Source organism: Anomaloglossus baeobatrachus, chromosome 4 (genome assembly GCF_048569485.1).
Source record: "Anomaloglossus baeobatrachus isolate aAnoBae1 chromosome 4, aAnoBae1.hap1, whole genome shotgun sequence".
NCBI classification, from domain to species: Eukaryota; Metazoa; Chordata; class Amphibia; order Anura; family Aromobatidae; genus Anomaloglossus; species Anomaloglossus baeobatrachus.
In genome coordinates this window covers 10,593,116-10,617,724 of record NC_134356.1, presented here as the reverse complement: position 1 = coordinate 10,617,724, position 24,609 = coordinate 10,593,116, and the positions used below count along the sequence as shown (strand labels likewise).

General features: G+C 55.5%; 1 protein-coding gene across 8 annotated transcripts in view; it reads left to right on the top strand.

Annotated features, from left to right (window-relative positions):
* Window positions 1-24,609, top strand: part of WNK1 (WNK lysine deficient protein kinase 1) — a 79,358-nt gene that overhangs the window by 33,499 nt on the left and 21,250 nt on the right. For 4 of the 8 annotated variants that reach the window (XM_075343598.1, XM_075343596.1, XM_075343593.1 and 1 more), the window contains exons 5-25: window positions 1,097-1,185; window positions 2,426-2,645; window positions 2,729-3,041; window positions 3,161-3,339; window positions 9,058-9,990; window positions 10,542-10,619; window positions 11,068-11,190; window positions 17,564-17,740; window positions 18,648-18,709; window positions 18,890-19,052; window positions 19,134-19,250; window positions 19,336-19,509; window positions 19,589-19,646; window positions 19,736-19,867; window positions 19,960-21,317; window positions 22,471-22,554; window positions 22,724-22,810; window positions 23,175-23,244; window positions 23,408-23,472; window positions 23,570-24,171; window positions 24,350-24,540. In XM_075343598.1, the coding sequence (XP_075199713.1) occupies window positions 1,097-1,185; window positions 2,426-2,645; window positions 2,729-3,041; window positions 3,161-3,339; window positions 9,058-9,990; window positions 10,542-10,619; window positions 11,068-11,190; window positions 17,564-17,740; window positions 18,648-18,709; window positions 18,890-19,052; window positions 19,134-19,250; window positions 19,336-19,509; window positions 19,589-19,646; window positions 19,736-19,867; window positions 19,960-21,317; window positions 22,471-22,554; window positions 22,724-22,810; window positions 23,175-23,244; window positions 23,408-23,472; window positions 23,570-24,171; window positions 24,350-24,540 (5,275 nt within the window). The remainder of the gene's footprint in view (window positions 1-1,096; window positions 1,186-2,425; window positions 2,646-2,728; window positions 3,042-3,160; window positions 3,340-9,057; window positions 9,991-10,541; window positions 10,620-11,067; window positions 11,191-17,563; window positions 17,741-18,647; window positions 18,710-18,889; window positions 19,053-19,133; window positions 19,251-19,335; window positions 19,510-19,588; window positions 19,647-19,735; window positions 19,868-19,959; window positions 21,318-22,470; window positions 22,555-22,723; window positions 22,811-23,174; window positions 23,245-23,407; window positions 23,473-23,569; window positions 24,172-24,349; window positions 24,541-24,609) is intronic. The other 4 variants (XM_075343599.1, XM_075343594.1, XM_075343595.1 and 1 more) reach the window with 4 other exon arrangements.

Below are 24,609 nucleotides of genomic sequence, written 5' to 3'. Positions count from 1 at the left end.
TGTGCAGGGAGGCTGGGTGAAGGGCCGGGCCGTGCAGGGAGGCTGGGTGAAGGGCCGGGCCGTGCAGGGAGGCTGGGTGAAGGGCCGGGCCGTGCAGGGAGGCTGGGTGAAGGGCCGGGCCGTGCAGGGAGGCTGGGTGAAGGGCCGGGCCGTGCAGGGAGGCTGGGTGAAGGGCCGGGCCGTGCAGGGAGGCTGGGTGAAGGGCCGGGCCGTGCAGGGAGGCTGGGTGAAGGGCCGGGCCGTGCAGGGAGGCTGGGTGAAGGGCCGGGCCGTGCAGGGAGGCTGGGTGAAGGGCCGGGCCGTGCAGGGAGGCTGGGTGAAGGGCCGGGCTGTGCAGGGAGGCTGGGTGAAGGGCCGGGCCGTGCAGGGAGGCTGGGTGAAGGGCCGGGCTGTGCAGGGAGGCTGGGTGAAGGGCCGGGCTGTGCAGGGAGGGTGGGTGAAGGGCCGGGCCGTGCAGGGAGGGGGCTGGCTCAGTACCTGCGCTGCTTCTCACTGTGCAGAAGGCTCCGGCGTCCTCTGATCTAAACCCCAGCACCATGCCCGCCTCGGTCACTGGCCGGCACCCTATGCCCGCTGTGCGGTGACCGGGAGACCCCACGTCGTCTCTTCTGCCGCAATGGATTATATGTGGAAAGATTTCTGCCCGGTGATCCTCATCGTGAACTCGCGCTGCTGCTGCTGCGCCCCCCGGGAGTGCCCGGGCAGTCAGGTGGGTGAGCTGCCAACTCTGCCTCTTACCCCTCGTCTGACTCGGTTATCTGCTCTAGTGACCGTACACCTGCTGAGTGCCATCTATTGTTCTCTGGTTTCGGCCACCTCCAGGTTGTTTTCTTGTTTAGACTCTTACACTGCAGTTATGCTCCGCCGCTGGTTAATGATACTATAAGGGGGCACGTATCGGAGCAGGATCACATTTTGCGCCCTTCTTAAAGGGTAAACATCACTGAGGTGTAGAGGACGTCCTGACAGTCTCTGCCAGGAAGTGTTCTCCTCCACACCTAGTTTCCAGGAGGTGTTATCCTATGTGCAGGCTAATGTGTAAGATGTGTGTTCTGTGCCGGCCGCCCGTCCTGTGACCGCTCTCTTCTCTTTGCAGGGTGTGAAGCCGGCCAGCTTTGATAAGGTCGCTATCCCGGAGGTGAAGGAGATCATCGAGGGCTGCATCCGCCAGAACAAGGACGAGAGGTCTGACCCCGCCGCAGCCGTCTGTGTTTTTCCAGTCCGGCTTGTTAATCACTGGCACATCGGGTCACGTGCGGTGACCTCGTCCCATTACTGGCACTGATCTGATGCCAGGGGACGTCACCTGGGTCCGAGGAGCAGCGGTGCCCGGACGGCGCCCCCTGCAGGTGGCCGCTATGTGCCAGCCGGTTTCCGGTCACCTCTGCGCTACTTTCCGTTACGGATCGGGTCACTAAGGACATAATCTGTGACCACTGATCGCTAATATGGAAATGGATCCTTAAAGGGCCGGCTGTTAGCAGCCACGAATGGTCCCATGGTATCGATATTCTGCTGCGGAGCATTGCTCCTTGCAAACAGATGTCAGCTGAGCTCCCACAATGCATTGCTCTCTGGATTTTACTTGCAGCTTTAGACCTAACTGGAGGACATGTTTTTCTAAATTGTTTGCAGCATTAACCAAGGCTTTCTGCACGTCGGTGGTCCTTGCAGGCCATAGTGGGGGGCACCGCTGACCCTCCTGTGTATTTTGCTGCACGTCGGTGGTCCTCGCAGACCATAATGGGGGGCACCGCTGACCCTCCTGTGTGTTTTGCTGCACGTCAGTGGCAGACCATAATGGGGGGCACCGCTGACCCTCCTGTGTTTTGCTGCACGTCGGTGGCAGACCATAATGGGGGGCACCGCTGACCCTCCTCTGTGTTTTGCTGCACGTCGGTGGCAGACCATAATGGGGGGCACCGCTGACCCCCCTCTGTGTTTTGCTGCACGTCGGTGGTCCTCGCAGACCATAGTGGGGGGCACCGCTGACCTCCTGTATTTTGCTGCACGTCGGTGGTCCTCGCAGACCATAGTGGGGGGCACCGCTGACCTCCTGTATTTTGCTGCACGTCGGTGGTCCTCGCAGACCATAGTGGGGGGCACCGCTGACCTCCTGTGTTTTGCTGCACGTCGGTGGCAGACCATAGTGGGGGGCACCGCTGACCTGTGTGTTTTGCTGCACGTCGGTGGTCCTCGCTGACCATAGTGGGGGGCACCGCTGACCTGTGTGTTTTGCTGCACGTCGGTGGTCCTCGCAGACCATAGTGGGGGGCACCGCTGACCTGTGTGTTTTGCTGCACGTCGGTGGTCCTCGCAGACCATAGTGGGGGGCACCGCTGACCTGTGTGTTTTGCTGCACGTCGGTGGTCATCGCAGACCATAGTGGGGGGGCACAGTTGACCCTCTCATGTGTTTTGGACAGGTACGCCATCAAGGACCTCCTAAACCATGCGTTCTTCCAAGAGGAGACGGGGGTGCGGGTGGAGCTGGCAGAGGAGGACGATGGGGAGAAGATCGCCATCAAGCTGTGGCTGCGCATCGAGGACATCAAGAAGCTGAAGGGCAAATACAAAGACAACGAGGCCATCGAGTTCTCCTTTGATCTGGAGAGAGACGTCCCGGACGACGTGGCCCAGGAGATGGTGAGGGGCCACGGCTGCGATCAGCACCTGGCGTCCTGAAGGGACCCTGCACTCACTTCTGTCACCTCCATTGTCCCCTCTAGGTGGAGTCCGGCTACGTCTGTGAAGGCGATCACAAAACCATGGCCAAGGCGATCAAAGATCGAGTGTCGCTGATCAAACGCAAGCGAGAGCAGCGGCAACAAGTGCGGGAGGAGCAGGAGAAGCGGAAGCAGGAGGAGGGCGGTGGCCTGCAGCCCACAGAGGGGCAGCCACACAGTCCCCCCGTGGGCTCCGGTAAAGCCTCCACTGCACAAGCCGTCTCTGGTCTGGTGACCACCACGTCCCAGGTAGAGCCGGAGGAGCCCGAGGCCGATCAGCACCTCCAGTACCAGCAGCCCAGCATCTCTGTCACCTGTGAGTCCAGGGGAGGGTGAGAGGGGGACTAGTCCTGTCTCAGCAGAAGCTCCGGGCATCTACCGCGAGCCATTGCTTTATATTTCTCCTTACTGTCTCCCCTGTTGTGTCTTCCTCAGCGGACGGGACGATGGACAGTGGACAGGGGTCCACCGTGTACCCAGAGTCCAGAGCCGCCAGTCAGCAAGCCGTGTCCTACAGCTCTCTGCAGGATCTGGGGGTCTCCTCTGCTGCCGTGTCCGGCTACAGCACCCCCAGCCTACAGCCCCAGGCGGGGGGCTTCAGCACCTCAGTGGGGGTAAGTGGCCGGGTACTGTCCATTACCATAGCCAGATGGGACAAATGCTGGGAAGGAATCAATCTGTAGTATCCATACTAGGCTCGCTGCTCCCTCCCCCTGCCGCGTGCCTCGGGCCCCTTTGCTCGCCCCCTGCTGCCGCGTGCCTCTGGCCCCTTTGCTCGCCCCCTGCCGCCGCGTGCCTCTGGCCCCTTTGCTCGCCCCCTGCCGCCGCGTGCCTCGGGCCCCTTTGCTCGCCCCCAGCCGCCGCGTGCCTCGGGCCCCTTTGCTCGCCCCCAGCCGCCGCGTGCCTCGGGCCCCTTTGCTCGCCCCCAGCCGCCGCGTGCCTCGGGCCCCTTTGCTCGCCCCCAGCCGCCGCGTGCCTCGGGCCCCTTTGCTCGCCCCCAGCCGCCGCGTGCCTCGGGCCCCTTTGCTCGCCCCCAGCCGCCGCGTGCCTCGGGCCCCTTTGCTCGCCCCCAGCCGCCGCGTGCCTCGGGCCCCTTTGCTCGCCCCCAGCCGCCGCGTGCCTCGGGCCCCTTTGCTCGCCCCCAGCCGCCGCGTGCCTCGGGCCCCTTTGCTCGCCCCCAGCCGCCGCGTGCCTCGGGCCCCTTTGCTCGCCCCCTGCCGCTGCGTGCCTCGTGCCCCTTTGCTCGCCCCCTGCCGCTGCGTGCCTCGGGCCCCTTTGCTCGCCCCCTGCCGCCGCGTGCCTCGGGCCCCTTTGCTCGCCCCCAGCCGCCGCATGCCTCGGGCCCCTTTGCTCGCTGCCGCGTGCCTCGTGCCCCTTTGCTCGCCCCCTGCCGCTGCGTGCCTCGGGCCCCTTTGCTCGCCCCCTGCCGCTGCGTGCCTCGGGCCCCTTTGCTCGCCCCCTGCCGCCGCGTGCCTCGGGCCCCTTTGCTCGCCCCCAGCCGCCGCGTGCCTCGGCCACGCACTGGTCTGGGAAAGCAGGAGTAGATTGTGCGGTTTGCACTTGTCTGACCCTTTAGTCTGGGATAAGCGGTGACACGTCCGGTTGCCCACAGCTTATCCCTCCATAGGAGTAGCCTGAATTCTGGGGCGTACATATGTATTGGGGGCCTCACCAGGCAGCTGTAGTAACATGATGTATTTCAGGGGGCTTCGCCTTCTGCCAGTAGTGTATGTATATTTGCGGGGTCTTTTGTCGTCTCCAGTGTAACCAGTGCTGCATGAGGTTGTTTCCCATGTGCTGACATTTGGCTGATGTAGTGTAAACTCCCGGACCCCCGTCCTGCACCCCCGGACCCCCGTCCTGCACTCAGCCCCCCGTGCCCTCCCCTTATATTAATACTGTATATTATTTTGGTATTATCGCTGCGCTCCAGACGGGGCGAGGGGTCTGCGGGACAGACGGGGGGGGGGGGGGCGGACCCCCGGACAACCCATAATCCCTTTTAATCCCAACCTCTGATCTTTCTTCTTTCAATTAATAATTTATTTGCTTTTATGAAATCCGGTCCCTTAGTGAGATATCGAGGATCGGACGCCGTAATATCCGGTCCCGGAGAGCCCAGAAATAGAGGGGGGGCCGAGCGCTCACACATCACGCACTATCTGATATAGGGGGCATCTGCAGTCACTGATAACTGAAGCCAAATGGAGCAGAGCTGCAGTGTAAAGCATGTAGGACGAGCAGGCTATCAGACTCCCATTAGTTAATGTGGCTGAGCGTGAGCTCCTGATTGTTTAAACAAAATGAAGCAGAGCTTCAGTGTAAAGCATGGGGGGAAGAATAGCGCAGGAGCCTGAGGTAGGAGGTGGATTTCAGACGACCACAGGCTCCTCTACAGTGTGGCCAGATGGGAGTCGCTGAACCTTGTTGCACTAAACAGGAGCAGAGATGCAGTGTAAAGCATGGGTGAGGATAAGACCTGGAGTCTGAGATTGTGGCTATGCAGGAATCACTTTAATTCTAACCAAATGGATCAGAGCTGCAGTATAAAGCATGTGGGAGGAATACAGCAGAAGCCTGAGATAGGTGGTGGGTTTCAGACGCCCCCAGGCTCCACTAGACAGTGTGACCAAGCTTGAGTTGCTCAAAATGGAGCAGAGCTGCAGTGTAAAGCATGTAGGAGGAATACAGCAGGATCCGGAGTGTGTACCCATATGGAGCAGAGCTGCAGTGTAAAGCATGTAGGAGGAATACAGCAGGATCCTGCGTGTACCCATATGGAGCAGAGCTGCAGTGTAAAGCATATAGAAGGAATAAGCAGGATCCTGAGTGTACCCATATGGAGCAGAGCTGCAGTATAAAGCATGTAGGAGGAATACAGCAGGATCCTGCGTGTACCCATATGGAGCAGAGCTGCAGTGTAAAGCATGTAGAAGGAATAAGCAGGATCCTGAGTGTGTACCCATATGGAGCAGAGCTGCAGTGTAAAGCATGTAGAAGGAATAAGCAGGATCCTGAGTGTGTACCCATATGGAGCAGAGCTGCAGTGTAAAGCATGTAGGAGGAATACAGCAGGATCCTGAGTGTGTACCCATATGGAGCAGAGCTGCAGTGTAAAGCATGTAGGAGGAATACAGCAGGATCCTGAGTGTACCCATATGGAGCAGAGCTGCAGTGTATAGCATGTAGAAGGAATAAGCAGGATCCTGAGTGTGTACCCATATGGAGCAGAGCTGCAGTGTAAAGCATGTAGGAGGAATAAGCAGGATCCTGAGTGTACCCATATGGAGCAGAGCTGCAGTGTAAAGCATGTAGGAGGAATACAGCAGGATCCTGAGTGTGTACCCATATGGAGCAGAGCTGCAGTGTAAAGCATGTAGAAGGAATACAGCAGGATCCTGAGTGTGTACCCATATGGAGCAGAGCTGCAGTATAAAGCATGTAGGAGGAATACAGCAGGATCCTGAGTGTGTACCCATATGGAGCAGAGCTGCAGTGTAAAGCATGTAGAAGGAATAAGCAGGATCCTGAGTGTGTACCCATATGGAGCAGAGCTGCAGTGTAAAGCATGTAGAAGGAATAAGCAGGATCCTGAGTGTACCCATATGGAGCAGAGCTGCAGTGTAAAGCATGTAGGAGGAATACAGCCGGATCCTGAGTGTGTACCCATATGGAGCAGAGCTGCAGTGTAAAGCATGTAGAAGGAATAAGCAGGATCCTGAGTGTACCCATATGGAGCAGAGCTGCAGTGTAAAGCATGTAGGAGGAATACAGCAGGATCCTGAGTGTGTACCCATATGGAGCAGAGCTGCAGTGTATAGCATGTAGAAGGAATAAGCAGGATCCTGAGTGTGTACCCATATGGAGCAGAGCTGCAGTGTAAAGCATGTAGGAGGAATACAGCAGGATCCTGAGTGTGTACCCATATGGAGCAGAGCTGCAGTGTAAAGCATGTAGGAGGAATACCGCAGGATCCTGAGTGTGTACCCATATGGAGCAGAGCTGCAGTGTAAAGCATGTAGGAGGAATACAGCAGGATCCTGAGTGTGTACCCATATGGAGCAGAGCTGCAGTGTAAAGCATGTAGAAGGAATAAGCCGGATCCTGAGTGTGTACCCATATGGAGCAGAGCTGCAGTGTAAAGCATGTGGGAGGAATACAGCAGGATCCTGAGTGTGTACCCATATGGAGCAGAGCTGCAGTATAAAGCATGTAGGAGGAATACAGCAGGATCCTGAGTGTGTACCCATATGGAGCAGAGCTGCAGTGTAAAGCATGTAGAAGGAATAAGCAGGATCCTGAGTGTACCCATATGGAGCAGAGCTGCAGTGTAAAGCATGTAGGAGGAATACAGCAGGATCCTGAGTGTGTACCCATATGGAGCAGAGCTGCAGTGTATAGCATGTAGAAGGAATAAGCAGGATCCTGAGTGTGTACCCATATGGAGCAGAGCTGCAGTGTAAAGCATGTAGGAGGAATACCGCAGGATCCTGAGTGTGTACCCATATGGAGCAGAGCTGCAGTGTAAAGCATGTAGGAGGAATACAGCAGGATCCTGAGTGTGTACCCATATGGAGCAGAGCTGCAGTGTAAAGCATGTAGAAGGAATAAGCCGGATCCTGAGTGTGTACCCATATGGAGCAGAGCTGCAGTGTAAAGCATGTGGGAGGAATACAGCAGGATCCTGAGTGTGTACCCATATGGAGCAGAGCTGCAGTATAAAGCATGTAGGAGGAATACAGCAGGATCCTGAGTGTGTACCCATATGGAGCAGAGCTGCAGTGTAAAGCATGTGGGACAATCTGACCTGAAGTCTGACATAGGAGGCAGACAGCGGAGACTCGAGGAGCTGCTTCTTCTTCTTTCTATTATTTCGCCGCTTTCTTTCCCACTCCCTGCACAGGACACGATGGGTTAAACAAGAGAATTACCCCGACACTCCCTTGACGGGTCCGCGCCGCGGCCCCTTCCCCTCCATTGTGTCCCCTCCATTGTCGCCTCATCCATTGTGTCCCCTCCATTGTCGCCTCATCCATTGTGTCCTCTCCATTGTCGCCTCCATTGTCCTGTGTGTTGTTGATTTTGTGTTTTCTCTCCTCCCAGCCTGTGCGGGGTCGTAGCATGTCCGTGTGCGTCCCTGGCCGCTCCTCCACCCCCGTCCTGCCTGCGTACTCCCCTCCTCCGTCCGCCCCCGCCTCTCCTCGCTGGACGTCCCCCAAGGAACCCTTTGCTGAAAAGCTTTCCAAGGCGCTAGAAAGCATCCTGCCCATTCACACCGGCGGCTCCCGCAGGACCCAGCGGCGCTGCAGCATGCCCGCCCTGTGCACCAGCCCTGTATGTGCCTCCGCTCCCGGCATGGCAGATAAGTCACCATTAAATGCCGGCGGCCGGAGAGGAGCGCGACGTTTGGTGAAAGTGGATCCTGCACCAAAAAAAAGGGGGTCGTCCTACTTTTTGGCAAACGCTTCCTCTCCAGACCTCCGCTTGCTCGTCACTTCCGACCACAGTCCAAACTGGGATAGAAATGTCACCGTTCACTGACAGCAACCAGAGGTCCTGAAAGAAGTGACAGTGTTGTAGAATGTTTTAGACATGAAGACCCCCCCCCCAATCCATTAAAGGGGTCCTCCCGCACCTTTCAGTTTGCCGTTGGAAGGCGCTCTTTCACCAGACGTCGCCCGTCTTGCCCCCATACCGGCTGCATTAGCGGTTTGATGGCGGCTGCTGACATGTTGCTGTTGCTTTCCAATGACCGCCGTGCTCGGGTCTCTCTGGGAAAAGCTGGGTGATTGGCCGATGCTTCCCAAAGTCGTCAGTGTATTTGATCCTTTAGGAATAATGGGTGAATATGCCTTTAAAGGCCTGACCCAATGATGAGCGCATCGATGTGGCTGCCCAGTATTTGTCAGGGCTGTGGGAAAGCTGGGTGATTGGCCGATGCTTCCCAAAGTCGTCAGTGTATTTGATCCTTAAAGGCATATTCACCCATTATTCCTAAAGGCCTGACCCAATGATGAGAGCACTGATGTGGCTGCCCAGTATTTGTCAGGGCTGTGGGAAAGCTGGGTGGAAGGTGCAGTCGTCCTCACCCATGATGACCCATGTTGGGAGCAATGGTGATTTCTGGAAAGCAACTGGTGAAGCAAATCATGTGTCCGTCAATGCAGCGGGTGCGCCGGCCGCCACGTGTTTAATGGCCACGTTCTCGTTGTCTGTCTCCACCCTCCCGCACTCGGGGGGGCTCCGTGGTTTTTCGGGCGATTGTATTATGTGCCGTCTGTCTGTTTTCCTGCTGTCTAAACGTGTCACTTATCTCCTCCATGTTGCTGCAGCCACGGTCCACGCCGCACCCTCCACTCCCAGACTCGCCGCTCTATTTCCCGACCATTCACGAGCGCCCCATTTCATTCTCTCCACCGCCGGCCACCATATCCCCAAAGATGTCAGCCACCCAAAGAAGAGCGAGCACGTCCATCCTGGAGCCGCAGCCCCTCCATCACGCACTGCTGCCCCCCATCAGGACACTTAGCCCCATCCCCTTCCTGGACGGGATGAGCGCACAGAGGAAAGCGACCGGTCTCCGCCACGACGGTGCCGCAGCGGCCGGAGAGTCCCAGATGAGACCTGTAGAGGCCATATACCTGGCCAGCCGGCCCTATAACATGCAGGCCGAGGCTTACAGCACCGCGGCGGCCACCGGGCAACCCAATGATCCGATGATGGCTCACGTTGGCTCAGTGTACGATTATCAGACTGGTCAGACCTACCTAACCCGCCCGGTGCTGAGACTGGAAACGGGCGCGGCCCAGCCGTCCGCTCTGGGCAGCATGTCCGCCCCGGTGACCGCAGAGCCCCATATCATGCTCCATCAGGTGTTCATGCCTCAGTCTGCTCCTCCAGTCCTCGCACAGGGCACCGAAGGACACTCCAGCTGCGTGTTTGAGTTTCATGTCCATTCATCCGGGCCCGAGGGTGCCATGTACATGCCCCACCGTGTCTACTGTGCCCGCCGCGGCTCCGTGGAGCTGGAGGAGGTCTCCTACAGTGCGCTGCTGCAGAACCGTCTCCAGACCGTGGCCGAGGAGCAGAGCGGCCGCCCGGTCTGTAACGGAGCAGAATCCTCCGCCCAGAGAGACTCCGCAGAATACCTGTCGCTGCTGCCTCCGGGGTCCAGCCACAGATTCCCCCAGGAGCCGCCTGTCGTCTATTGCGTCCCCCCGTCCGGAGTGCCGTACCCTGCTCAGCCCGCAGCCTACGGCCACCAGGTTATTAGCTATGGGATGGGACGGACCGTAAACCTCGCACTGCAGCCATACTGGATCGCACCGGAGCCGGCGCCATCTTTAGGCGAGCGCAGGTGTAGGATAAATGCGCAGTGGCGCTCCTCCAGTAGCACTGCAGTGTCCGGCTCCAGGTGCAGATTCTGGAAACCTTCCGCATTACTCCCGGTCCAGACATACCCTCTCTAGAGGGGTCCAGATGTAATGTCCTCCAGGGAAGAGACCCCAAAATGTATATAGATTGATCCCTGAGCTGTAGAATTCACCTGGACTTAAAGGGGGTTTCCACCGCAAAAAGCGGTCTGCCTTGTCTGACAGTCACTACCAGTCTTCAGTGGGGTTGTCACCAATAATTTACTCAGGGGGTCAGAAAGCCAAATTTACCTGCCTGTAACTAGCGTTATGTGGGTAAAACTCGGGGCGGGCGCAAAAAGCAAGGGTACAAATACAGCGGCTCAATATTGGGGTTCACTGGGGTGATGGTACATTTCTTAACCATTCATTTTTTTTTTTTTTTTTTTTTTTTTTTCTTGCAGCTGGCACAGGTACCCGGGCAGCCTCACATCACTTCTGTGCCCGGCGGTGTCAGTGCGCAGACAGCCGCACACCCTCAGGTAACACTTTTCACCTCACCTTTTCTTTCCCCCTCATATCTGGGAATATGGGGCTGGGGCAGCGCTTTCAGGATCAGTAACGTTTATTGCTTTACCTTCTCCTGTTATCTTGCTGTACGCACCGGACCATAGTGAAGTTTATGTAAACCCAAACTGTTTATACGCGGTTCCCCATACCGGCATCCCGACGTACTATCCCTGCCGAGAGGTGGGGGCCGGGCATTGTCAGTTTGGGTTGATTATTCTCCGGTGCGTACAACAAGATAACAGGAGAAGGTAGAGCAATAAAAGATGCACAAGCACTGCTTCAGGAGAACATTAGTTTTGTACTAGAAAATCACCGGACAGATTCCCTTCAGCGCCCTCCTCGGGGCATCACTGCGGCCGCATCAGTAACATTTGTGCCCTTGTGAATTTGTTTTTTTTTTTTTTTTCTCTCCTATTTCAGAGTGTGCAGCCCCAGCCGCCCCTGGCCCATCCCACATCACAGTACCAGATGCCCGCTGCTCTGCCCAACCTACAGAGCCAGCCCATCACCACCCAGACCCAAGTGGCTTCCACAGTCTCACAGGTGAGTGACGGCCCCGTGCGTGGACGACCCGGCGGGGGGAGCAGGGATACAGGACCTGCTGCAACATACAAGCATAATGGCAGATGTTAATATTCTTATTAGGGCACCATTGATCCTCTGTACATGAGAAGGCAGATGCATGCAAAACACATAGAAATTACAGTGACCGATGGGTACAGAGGGGGTGGGCCCGGACCTGGGGGCTTACAGGTTACAGGTTATAGTAAAATAACTAATCTGATAATCATTAGTCTTATTGGTGGGAAACGTGCTGGAAAGTTCTGGGCTAAACCAATCCAAAAGTTCTTTGTTATTTCAAATCTAAATGCCTTTGTGTAATGTTGTAAAATAAATTTGTTTGCAGTCACCACTAGGGGGAGCTCCCTGTATACAGAGATACATAAGATCCTGTCTGCAGCCACCACTAGGGGGAGCTCCCTGTATACAGAGATACATGATAAGATCCTGTCTGCAGCCACCACTAGGGGGAGCTCCCTGTATACAGAGATACATGATAAGATCCTGTCTGCAGCCACCACTAGGGGGAGCTCCCTGTATACAGAGATACATGATAAGATCCTGTCTGCAGTCACCACTAGGGGGAGCTCCCTGTATACAGAGATACATAAGATCCTGTCTGCAGTCACCACTAGAGGGAGCTCCCTGTATACAGAGATACATAAGATCCTGTCTGCAGCCACCACTAGAGGGAGCTCCCTGTATACAGAGATACATAAGATCCTGACTGCAGCCACCACTAGGGGGAGCTCCCTGTATACAGAGATACATAAGATCCTGTCTGCAGCCACCACTAGAGGGAGCTCCCTGTATACAGAGATACATAAGATCCTGTCTGCAGCCACCACTAGGGGGAGCTCCCTGTATACATAGATACATGATAAGACCGTGTCTGCAGCCTCCACTAGGGGGAGCTCCCTGTATACAGAGATACATAAGATCCTGACTGCAGCCACCACTAGGGGGAGCTCCCTGTATACAGAGACACATGATAAGATCCTGTCTGCAGCCACCACTAGGGGGAGCTCCCTGTATACAGAGATACATAAGATCCTGTCTGCAGCCACCACTAGAGGGAGCTCCCTGTATACAGAGATACATAAGATCCTGTCTGCAGCCACCACTAGGGGGAGCTCCCTGTATACATAGATACATGATAAGACCGTGTCTGCAGCCTCCACTAGGGGGAGCTCCCTGTATACAGAGATACATAAGATCCTGACTGCAGCCACCACTAGGGGGAGCTCCCTGTATACAGAGACACATGATAAGATCCTGTCTGCAGCCACCACTAGGGGGAGCTCCCTGTATACAGAGATACATAAGATCCTGTCTGCAGCCACCACTAGGGGGAGATCCCTGTATATAGAGATACATGATAAGATCCTGTCTGCAGCCACCACTAGGGGGAGCTCCCTGTATACAGAGATACATGATAAGATCCTGTCTGCAGTCACCACTATGGGGAGCTCCCTGTATAGAGATACATAAGATCCTGTCTGCAGCCACCACTAGGGGGAGCTCCCTGTATACAGAGATACATGATAAGATCCTGTCTGCAGCCACCACTAGGGGGAGCTCCCTTTATACAGAGATACTTGATAAGATCCTGTCTGCAGACACCACTAGGGGGAGCTCCCTGTATACAGAGATACATGATAAGATCCTGTCTGCAGCCACCACTAGGGGGAGCTCCCTTTATACAGAGATACTTGATAAGATCCTGTCTGCAGACACCACTAGGGGGAGCTCCCTGTATACAGATATACATGATAAGATCCTGTCTGCAGCCACCACTAGGAGGAGCTCCCTGTATACAGAGATAAATAAAATCCTGTCTGCAGCCACCACTAGGGGGAGCTCCCTGTATACAGAGATACATGATAAGATCCTGTCTGCAGCCACCACTAGGGGGAGCTCCCTGTATACAGAGATACATAAGATCCTGTCTGCAGTCACCACTAGGGGGAGCTCCCTGTATACAGAGATACATAAGATCCTGTCTGCAGCCTCCACTAGGGGGAGCTCCCTGTATACAGAGATACATAAGATTCTGTCTGCAGCCACCACTAGGGGGAGCTCCCTGTATACAGAGATACATAAGATCCTGTCTGCAGCCACCACTAGGGGGAGCTCCCTGTATACAGAGATACATGATAAGATCCTGTCTGCAGCCACCACTAGGGGGAGCTCCCTGTATACAGAGATACAAGATAAGATTGTCTGGATCTTATCATGTATCTCTGTACACAGGGAGCTCCCTCTAGTGGTGGCTGCAGACAGGATCTTATCATGTATCTCTGTATACAGGGAGCTCCCCCTAGTGGTGGCTGCAGACAGGATCTTATGTATCTCTGTATACAGGGAGCTCCCCCTAGTGGTGACTGCAGACAGGATCTTATCATGTATCTCTGTATACAGGGAGCTCCCCCTAGTGGTGACTGCAGACAGGATCTTATGTATCTCTGTATACAGGGAGCTCCCCCTAGTGGTGACTGCAGACAGGATCTTATCATGTATCTCTGTATACAGGGAGCTCCCCCTAGTGGTGGCTGCAGACAGAATCTTATGTATCTCTGTATACAGGGAGCTCCCCCTAGTGGTGACTGCAGACAGGATCTTATGTATCTCTGTATACAGGGAGCTCCCCCTAGTGGTGACTGCAGACAGGATCTTATCATGTGTCTCTGTATACAGGGAGCTCCCCCTAGTGGTGGCTGCAGACAGGATCTTATAATGTATCTCTGTATACAGGGAGCTCCCCCTAGTGGTAGCTGCAGACAGGATCTTATCATGTATCTCTGTATACAGGGAGCTCCCCCTAGTGGTAGCTGCAGACAGGATCTTATCATGTATCTCTGTATACAGGGAGCTCCCCCTAGTGGTAGCTGCAGACAGGATCTTATCATGTATCTCTGTATACAGGGAGCTCCCCCTAGTGGTGGCTGCAGACAGGATCTTATCATGTATCTCTGTATACAGGCAGCTCCCCCTAGTGGTGGCTGCAGACAGGATCTTATCATGTATCTCTGTATACAGGGAGCTCCCCCTAGTGGTGACTGCAGACAGGATCTTATCATGTATCTCTGTATACAGGGAGCTCCCCCTAGTGGTGGCTGCAGACAGGATCTTATCATGTATCTCTGTATACAGGGAGCTCCCCCTAGTGGTGGCTGCAGACAGGATCTTATCATGTATCTCTGTATACAGGGAGCTCCCTCTAGTGGTGGCTGCAGACAGGATCTTATCATGTATCTCTGTATACAGGGAGCTCCCCCTAGTGGTGACTGCAGACAGGATCTTATCATGTATGCCTGTATACAGGGAGCTCCCTCTAGTGGTGGCTGCAGACAGGATCTTATCATGTATCTCTGTATACAGGGAGCTCCCCCTAGTGGTGGCTGCAGACTGGATCTTATCATGTATGCCTGTATACAGGGAGCTCCCTCTAGTGGTGGCTGCAGACAGGATCTTATCATGTATCTCTGTATACAGGGAGCTCCCCCTAGTGGTGACTGCAGACAGGATCTTATCATGTATGCCTGTATACAGGGAGCTCCCTCTAGTGGTGGCTGCAGACAGGATCTTATCATGTACCTCTGTATACAGGGAGCTCCCCCTAGTGGTGGCTGCAGACAGGACCTTATCATGTATCTCTGTATACAGGGAGCTCCCCCTAGTGGTGGCTGCAGACAGGATCTTATCATGTATCTCTGTATACAGGGAGCTCCCCCTAGTGGTGGCTGCAGACAGGATCTTATCATGTATCTCTGTATACAGGGAGCTCCCCCTAGTGGTGGCTGCAGACAGGATCTTATCATGTATCTCTGTATACAGGGAGCTCCCCCTAGTGGTGGCTGCAGACAGGACCTTATCATGTATCTCTGTATACAGGGAGCTCCCCCTAGTGGTGGCTGCAGACAGTATCTTATCATGTGTCTCTGTATACAGGGAGCTCCCCCTAGTGGTGGCTGCAGACAGGATCTTATCATGTATCTCTGTATACAGGGAGCTCCCCCTAGTGGTGGCTGCAGACAGGATATTATCATGTATCTCTGTATACAGGGAGCTCCCCCTAGTGGTGGCTGCAGACAGGATCTTATCATGTATCTCTGTATACAGGGAGCTCCCCCTAGTGGTGGCTGCAGACAGGATATTATCATGTATCTCTGTATACAGGGAGCTCCCCCTAGTGGTGGCTGCAGACAGGATCTTATCATGTATCTCTGTATACAGGGAGCTCCCCCTAGTGGTGGCTGCAGACAGGATCTTATCATGTATCTCTGTATACAGGGAGCTCCCCCTAGTGGTGGCTGCAGACAGGATCTTATCATGTATCTCTGTATACAGGGAGCTCCCCCTAGTGGTGACTGCAGAGAGGATCTTATCATGTATCTCTGTATACAGGGAGCTCCCCCTAGTGGTGGCTGCAGACAGGATCTTATCATGTATCTCTGTATACAGGGAGCTCCCCCTAGTGGTGGCTGCAGACAGGATCTTATCATGTATCTCTGTATACAGGGAGCTCCCCCTGGTGGTGGCTGCAGACAGGATCTTATCATGTATCTCTGTATACAGGGAGCTCCCTCTAGTGGTGACTGCAGACAGGATCTTATCATGTATCTCTGTATACAGGGAGCTCCCCCTAGTGGTGAGTGCAGACAGGATCTTATCATGTACCTCTGTATACAGGGAGCTCCCCCTAGTGGTGGCTGCAGACAGGACCTTATCATGTATCTCTGTATACAGGGAGCTCCCCCTAGTGGTGGCTGCAGACAGGATCTTATCATGTATCTCTGTATACAGGGAGCTCCCCCTAGTGGTGGCTGCAGACAGGATCTTATCATGTATCTCTGTATACAGGGAGCTCCCCCTAGTGGTGACTGCAGACAGGATCTTATCATGTATGCCTGTATACAGGGAGCTCCCTCTAGTGGTGGCTGCAGACAGGATCTTATCATGTACCTCTGTATACAGGGAGCTCCCCCTAGTGGTGGCTGCAGACAGGACCTTATCATGTATCTCTGTATACAGGGAGCTCCCCCTAGTGGTGGCTGCAGACAGGATCTTATCATGTATCTCTGTATACAGGGAGCTCCCCCTAGTGGTGGCTGCAGACAGGATCTTATCATGTATCTCTGTATACAGGGAGCTCCCCCTAGTGGTGGCTGCAGACAGGATCCTATCATGTATCTCTGTATACAGGGAGCTCCCCCTAGTGGTGGCTGCAGACAGTATCTTATCATGTGTCTCTGTATACAGGGAGCTCCCCCTAGTGGTGGCTGCAGACAGGATCTTATCATGTATCTCTGTATACAGGGAGCTCCCCCTAGTGGTGGCTGCAGACAGGATATTATCATGTATCTCTGTATACAGGGAGCTCCCCCTAGTGGTGGCTGCAGACAGGATCTTATCATGTATCTCTGTATACAGGGAGCTCCCCCTAGTGGTGGCTGCAGACAGGATATTATCATGTATCTCTGTATACAGGGAGCTCCCCCTAGTGGTGGCTGCAGACAGGATATTATCATGTATCTCTGTATACAGGGAGCTCCCCCTAGTGGTGGCTGCAGACAGGATATTATCATGTATCTCTGTATACAGGGAGCTCCCCCTAGTGGTGGCTGCAGACAGGATCTTATCATGTATCTCTGTATACAGGGAGCTCCCCCTAGTGGTGGCTGCAGACAGGATCTTATCATGTATCTCTGTATACAGGGAGCTCCCCCTAGTGGTGGCTGCAGACAGGATCTTATCATGTATCTCTGTATACAGGGAGCTCCCCCTGGTGGTGGCTGCAGACAGGATCTTATCATGTATCTCTGTATACAGGGAGCTCCCCCTAGTGGTGGCTGCAGACAGGATCTTATGTATCTCTGTATACAGGGAGCTCCCCCTAGTGGTGGATGCAGACAGGATCTTATCATGTATCTCTGTATACAGGGAGCTCCCCCTAGTGGTGACTGCAGACAGGATCTTATCATGTATCTCTGTATACAGGGAGCTCCCTCTAGTGGTGGCTGCAGACAGGATCTTATCATGTATCTCTGTATACAGGGAGCTCCCCCTAGTGGTGGCTGCAGACAGGATCTTATCATGTATCTCTGTATACAGGGAGCTCCCCCTGGTGGTGGCTGCAGACAGGATCTTATCATGTATCTCTGTATACAGGGAGCTCCCCCTAGTGGTGGCTGCAGGCAGAATCTTTTCTTACATAAACCTGTTTCGGAATAGTGGAATGGGGAGACGGTCACGGTGTCATCGGGTGTTTTATGTCCTGTGTAGACGCTGCTTATCTCCTTCTTTCTTCGTATTTGTGTGTTGGTGACGTTGTTCTTTGCGTTTTCTTCTCCAGGGTTTCCCCCCTCCGGTTCCTTCCCATTTCTCTGTAGAGAGCGGGCTGCCCCCTGTTGTTCACCCTCCGTCAGTCGTGTCCCCTCCCCTGGTGCAGCCCGGATACCAGGGTAATATGCCGCAGCCTTACATGGAGATCAGTGGGGTCCTTCCTGCTGCGTCACAACCAGTCACTGAGGTACGGAGGCGATTATCACCGGCACATTAAATACCGCACCACAATGAAGCGAGGGTACGGCAGAGAAAGGCGGACGTGATTCACTTCCTTCGAGACTGAAGGCGACTCCCTGCACTTTCCATCTTCAGTCTCAAAGGAAAGCCGCTCCTTTTCGATTTGTTGATCGGGGGTCCCAGCAGCCGGACCACCACCGATCAAAGCTCCTGGCGTATCTTGTGACTTGTCAGAGCCTGACATTACAGAGTAGCGCAGACTTTTTTTCTGCCCGGAAGTCTATGTGGGCCTTTTTTTTTTATTTTTTTTTTTGCTCGGTCCTTTAGATATTTTCCCTGCACTGATGCACTGTAGCGAACACTCAGCGTAGGAGGTACCTGTGCTGCTGAGGCCGTTTGCTCACAGAGGATTGTCCAGATCAGTCGGGCTCCATAGCTTTTCTACAACTCCCAGCATGCTCGAGCTGTAGTATTGCAGACCCTTACAGGAAGGCCCGGGCTGGGGGACGTCTCGGGGTCTTCTTCCTCAGGATGAATATTCCAGTTGTTGACGACTGTTGTATGGAATCTGGTCGTGGCCCCGGCACATCACGGTCTTTCTCTTGCAGCGGGGGGACTCCATGTTGTGGCGCTCCTGCTGTCACTGGGCCTTCTCCTGGGGCGTGAGTCTTCCGCCTTCCTACTCGCATGGCGCAGCCCGGGGGGTCGTCTGCCGTGGCTCACGTCTCACCGGTGCTGGGCGAGTGCTGTGTTCTGAGGGGTCCGGCGCTGCCTACGCTGCATGGCGAGGCTTCGGGCACCGCACCCGCATGTTGAGGGCTATTTTTGCTTTTTATCAGGCTGTGGCATTATACATTGTGATCATCTGCTTGGGTGAAAATAACCTGATAATAAGGCAGCATTTTATATCCTAGGTACCCCAGAGCAGCGCTCCTGTAGAGACGCAGACCAGCCAGGTGGTCTCCTCCATGGAAAGGTAACGGTGGTCTTCTAATCCTTTACATCCCATGATTCATATATCCGGCTGCCAATCTCCAGAACCATCCAAGATGGCGGCGACCTTCTCTTTCCCACTTGACCAACAATAAATAATCTTATCAATACTGATATTTGTCACCCAAAAGTGGTAAAAAACAAAGTCTTTCCCTTCCCGCAGCGCCCCCTCCGACGCGGCATCGGGGCTGAGCGATGGCAATGAGGGAGCGGCGGCGTCCAGCGGGAGACACGAGGGCCGCACCGCCAAGCGCCATTACCGGAAGTCTGTGCGCAGCCGATCCCGTCACGAGAAGACGGCGCGCCCCAAACTGAGGATCCTGAACGTGAGTGCCCTCTGCTGGTGACCCGCGGCGCTCCTTAATGTGGTCCTTGTGCGTCTTGTAATGCCGGCGCTCGTCTTCTAGGTATCGAATAAAGGAGACCGGGTGGTGGAGTGCCAGCTGGAGACCCACAACCGCAAGATGGTCACTTTTAAGTTTGACCTGGACGGAGACAACCCGGAGGAAATCGCCACCATCATGGTGAGTGGCCGAAGTGCCTCGTGGAGATTCGAGCCGTCCTCGTCCTCGCTCCTGAGAGCCTAAAGCCGCCCGTTTCTTCCCGCAGGTTCAGAACATTTTCATCTTGGCCTCGGAGAGAGAGTCCTTCGTGGAGCAGGTGAAGGATATAATAGAAAAGGCCGACGAAATGCTGAGTGAGGACGTGACGGCGGAACCGGAGGGCGAGCAGGAGGCTGAGAGCCTGGAGATAAAGGACGACTCTTACTACCCGGAAGGACAGGTACCGCGGCGCCGCTCTGTCCCGAGACTCCTCATCCTCTGTGTGTGTGTGACATGTAGTGACGGTCTTATCCTTCCAGAAGCTGGAGGGCGACTTCAGGCATCCGGACCCCGTCTACTACTTGCCCCAGCGGCCAGGTAAAGGGCCACTTCCAGGGCCGATGGAGAGGAGACCGGAGGCGGGCGGCACGGATGGAGTTGGTAATGAATGCTTTGTCCTTCTCCAGACCTTGCCCCGATTCTGAACATGCAGGTGGTCCACTCCGCGGGGAGACGCTTCATCGTGAGTCCGGTCCCGGAGAGCAGATTGCGGGAGCCCACGTTCTTCAGTGCCCCCGCACAGGATCCTCCGCTTCCAGGTGACTGGTGGGGAGGGGAGCGCCGTCGTGTATCCGCCCCCATATTGTGGATACGGGTGTGATCCTTTTTTTTTGTTTCCCCCCCCCTTTAGTCCCAGTGTCTCACGGTCCCGGGATGAACCTCTCTCACTCCGCGTCCTCCGTCAGTCTGCACAACGCCTTCGCGGAGATGAAGCAGGCACAACTGGCCGAGGGTCCCAGCACGGCTCCACCAATCTTTAATCAGACCGGACCCCCGTTCCCATCCTCGCTGACGAATCTGGCCAGCTCCTTCTCAGCTACGTTGCCTCCTGCGATCCCCAGCGGCTTACAGTCTGCTGCCCCTCATTCGCTGGTGGAGTCGGTGGCGAGTGCCACGCCGGCACGGAGCAGTGTACCAAGCACGGTGCCGCCAATCACCACAGTGTCCGCTCAGCCGCCCGCCAGCGGAGGGTCCTCTGGTGTGTCCACAGCCACTCCTCTGCCAGTGTCTTCATTACCGGTGTTGCCTCTGGTCTTGGGGGTCCCCGTTGCCCCTGGTGCTATGACTTCGCCCCTAGTACAGGCCGTTCCTCCTGTCGGGGCCCCTGCAGCGCTGCAGCAGACACTTACATCTCCGATGTCGCAGCCCATGGGCAGCGTAGCTGGGAGCCTTCCTCACACCTCGGTGTCCGCCCCGGTCATCCTCGGCACCGCACCGCCAGCGCAGGTCCAGCTGAGCAGCAGCACTTCTGCTCCGAGCTTTGTGGAAAGTGCACCGGTGACCGCACCGCACCCGGAGGGCAGCATGAAGCCGGCGGAGGTCTCTGTGGTGGCCAGTACAACGGGCATGTCACTTCCCATATCTGCTCCTCTCACCTATGCCGGGGTGGCGGCAGCGGGCCTGCCTGTGACCGGCAATCCACCTCTTATCCATCCGGCCCATCTGCCCCCTGGCACCGCGACCACGCCTGGTGCACCTCCGGCAGGAGCAGCCTCCACTCCTCTGTCCTCCCAGGTACCATTGCCGGGAGCGGTGCCCAACCTGCAACACCCGCTGCCGCAGGCTCAGCCTCAGCCGGGCGCGGCCCCCAGTCTGCCCCACGCTCACTCCATCGAGGGCGACCCCGACAGCTCGAAGCCTGGGATCGATGATATCAAGACCCTGGAGGAGAAGCTGCGCACGCTGTTTAGTGAACATGGCAATGTGGCCGCTCCGCACGGGCTCACCCCGCAAGAAGCTGCTGGCGGACTGGAAGGCGTTCCCCTGCCCGGACCCCTGGCCACCACCGTCTCGGGCCAGACTAAGCCCACGCCAACGGCACCGCCTTCAAGTTTGCCTTTGGGACCTTCTGGCGTTCCCATCCCGAGCCAAGGTCTGACCCCAGGACAGGTGGTTACTCCAGTGACGTATGCGACTGCCCCAGTCGCCACGGCAACAGCAGGGAAAGCCGGGACCCCTCCTTCCAAACCCCCACTAAGTAGGGTACCGGTAAGTAGCTGGAATTGGGGCCTTAACAATAAGAATGAATGTAAGATGCACAGACAATAGGGCATTATTCAGAGCTGAAATCACTCGGGATCAGTAATGTGCACAGTGACTGCACCAGCAGAATAGTGAGTGCAGCTCTGGAGTATAATACAGGAGGTAACTCAGGATGAGTAATGTAATGTATATACACAGTGACTGCAGCAGCAGAATAGTGAGTGCAGCTCTGGAGTATAATACAGGAGGTAACTCAGGATCAGTAATGTAATGTATGTACACAGTGACTGCACCAGCAGAATAGTGAGTGCAGCTCTGGAGGATAATACAGGAGGTAACTCAGGATCAGTAATGTATATACACAGTGACTGCACCAGCAGAATAGTGAGCGCAGCTCTGGAGGATAATACAGGAGGTAACCAAGGATCAGTAATGTAATGTATGTACACAGTGACTGCACCAGCAGAACAGTGAGTGAAGCTCTGGAGTATAATACAGGATGTAACTCAGGATCAGTAATGTAATGTACACAGTGACTGCAGCAGCAGAATAGTGAGTGCAGCTCTGGAGTATAATACAGGATGTAACTCTCAGGATCAGTAATGTATGTACACAGTGACTGCACCAGCAGAATAGTGAGTGCAGCTCTGGTGTATAATACAGGAGGTAACTCTCAGGATCAGTAATGTAATGTATGTACACAGTGACTGCACCAGCAGAATAGTGAGTGCAGCTCTGGAGTATAATACAGGATGTAACTCAGGATCAGTAATATAATGTATATACACAGTGACTGCACCAGCAGAATAGTGAGTGCAGCTCTGGAGGATAATACAGGAAGTAACTGGGTGAATATCTATATCCATCCTGTATACTGGGGGTGGTATACGGATGTCTCGTGGATGCAGATCTTGTGTAGATGATGGGGGTGATAGTCTTGGGTGCCGCAGTCGCCTCTTTTCCATCGCACTAACATGAATGCTCATTTCTAATCTGTTTCCGGGCATTGGCTGTGATCTGCGGATCCTGCCGGCGTCCTCTTCATTGTGTGCAGTGCATGATGGGACAGTTTGCAGTGGAGGATGGGGGGGGGTCTGACATTGGGGGTCTCGCGTTGTGTATGTGCTGCCTCTGATGGCGCTGCCTCTCTGTCCTGTAGGTCCCGGCCGCCGGGGCCGAGCTCACGGTGGGCAGTCCGCCCGGCGATCCGCTGCCGCCTCTCCCAGGACCTTCACTAACTCAGGTGCAGCATGAGCCTCCTGTTCCTCCTTCCCGTAACCCCCGACCTGTGCATGTCTCGTCTTCTTCTGTCTTACCCCCCTCCGCGCAGTCGTATGTTGGGGCCGTGCAGTGGGGGCACCGTACGGGGCAGGTGTATCCAAGCCTTGACCCCCCAGTGATTCTCATTTCAGTCCCAGCAGCCTCTGGAGGACCTGGATTTCCAGTTGAGACGGACGCTGAGCCCCGACACCGTCCCCGCGTCCTCTGCACCCAGCGCTGTGAGTGTGCGGCTCCGAGGGTCGGATTATGTCCTGCGCCCAACGTGGGGGGTCATAGACTAAAATATATAAATTTAGGACCGTTCTCCATGGGTTATTCCACCTACTTTACCCTGGATAATACTCGCTAATATGGCCGCCACTACAGTCTCCATAGATAAATCCACCCAGCTTTCCCGACTGTCCGACTTGCCTGGGTGCACCTCCTCACCAGTGCCGGATGCCCCCCCCATAGTCTGTGCAGACCATAGCGCCCCCCTGTGGTGTGATGTGTTCTTTGTGCTTTGCTTATTTGGGTTTTTTACCTGGAGGTCAGGAAATATAACCCGGCGGCCATTCTGATGACGTCTTCTCTTTTACACAGCCCGCACCCGCTGCCGGCCCGACGGGCTTCACTGGGCCCCTCAGCGCCTCTTCCCAGCCCCCCGCCGAGGGTAAGTGCCACATGGACTGGGAGTTGCTAATGTCTATTAATCCTGCCATCCCGCCGCACGTTTCGGGGATGCAGCGGGGAGCAGTTCACTGGTCGGTCGGAAATGTTCCTGACTTCCAGGTTTTCTGGTCCTGACTTTTTTTTTTTTTTTTTCTCCTTTTCAGCTGCAGACCCCATAAAGCCAGAGGCAGAGACGACTCCGGGGGTCCTTAAGATGGGGCGGTTTCAGGTTGGTGTGATGTTGGGGCTGCAGCTTTCTGCGTTGCTTTGGTCCGGGACGCGCTCCGCTGATGGTTGGGGCTGATGTCTCTGCTTTGTGTCTCCAGGTCTCTGTCGCAGCAGACGATGTGCTAAAACCAAGCGAGGATCCGACGCTGCCGCCTCTGGGGTCGTCCTCCACCTCGTCCACCTCCTCGTCCTCTTCTTCGTCCATGTCCTGCAGCAGTCCGGAGAGCACTTTGGTTAGGCCGCAAAATTTGGCGGCCGCCCCCTTGGATATTGTGGATGGAGTGGGCTTCCCGCAGACCCTCGTGCACAGCTCTTCCCCCAATCAGGCCGTGCAGGTTGGACGCTTCCAGGTGACCACGTCCACCACGGGCAGGGTAGGCCGCTTCTCGGTGTCTCGGGCCCAGGATGAACTGTCACCAGGTCACACGGACCCCGAGACGCCCCGGACGTCCTCCCCAGTGACTCAGCCGCACCTGAATGGACCCTCCTCGCACCCGGAGTCCTCGGCCACCCTGAGTGACCCGCCCAGAGCCTCCCACGATGACAGCCTGGGCAGCCCGGTCACGCAGCACCCTCTGGGTTCAAAGGTCAGCCTGCAGAGCCTCAGCAACTCCTTCAACTCCTCCTATATGAGCAGCGACAACGAGTCCGACATCGAAGACGAGGAGCTGAAGAAGGAGCTGCGGAGACTACGAGACAAGTGAGCGTCCATGGGGGTGGTTATCCTGCGGATGATAGGGGTAGGAGGGGGCTGTAGACTCCATGTCGTTCCTATTCATCCTGCTTTAGATGTAGCAGAGCCGTCCGGTTCTGCGCTGACACGCCTTCGGCTCTGCTACATTGTCCGCTGCCCGTAACCGCCTGTCTCTCGTCTCCAGACACCTCAGAGAGATCCAGGATTTGCACAGTCGTCAGAAGAAGGAGATCGAGGTGCTGTACACGGCGTTAGGAAAAGTGCCCCCCGCCGTTATCATCCCACCCGCGGCGCCCCTCTCTGGCCGGCGGAGGAGACCCACCAAGGGGAAAGGCAGTAAATCCAGCAGAGCGAGCCGCAGCCCCCACCACTCAGGTAGGTGGTATCAGGCGCTGGGCAGATGGAATGGAGACCCCCGACCGCCCCCCGCTTCACCTCACATAT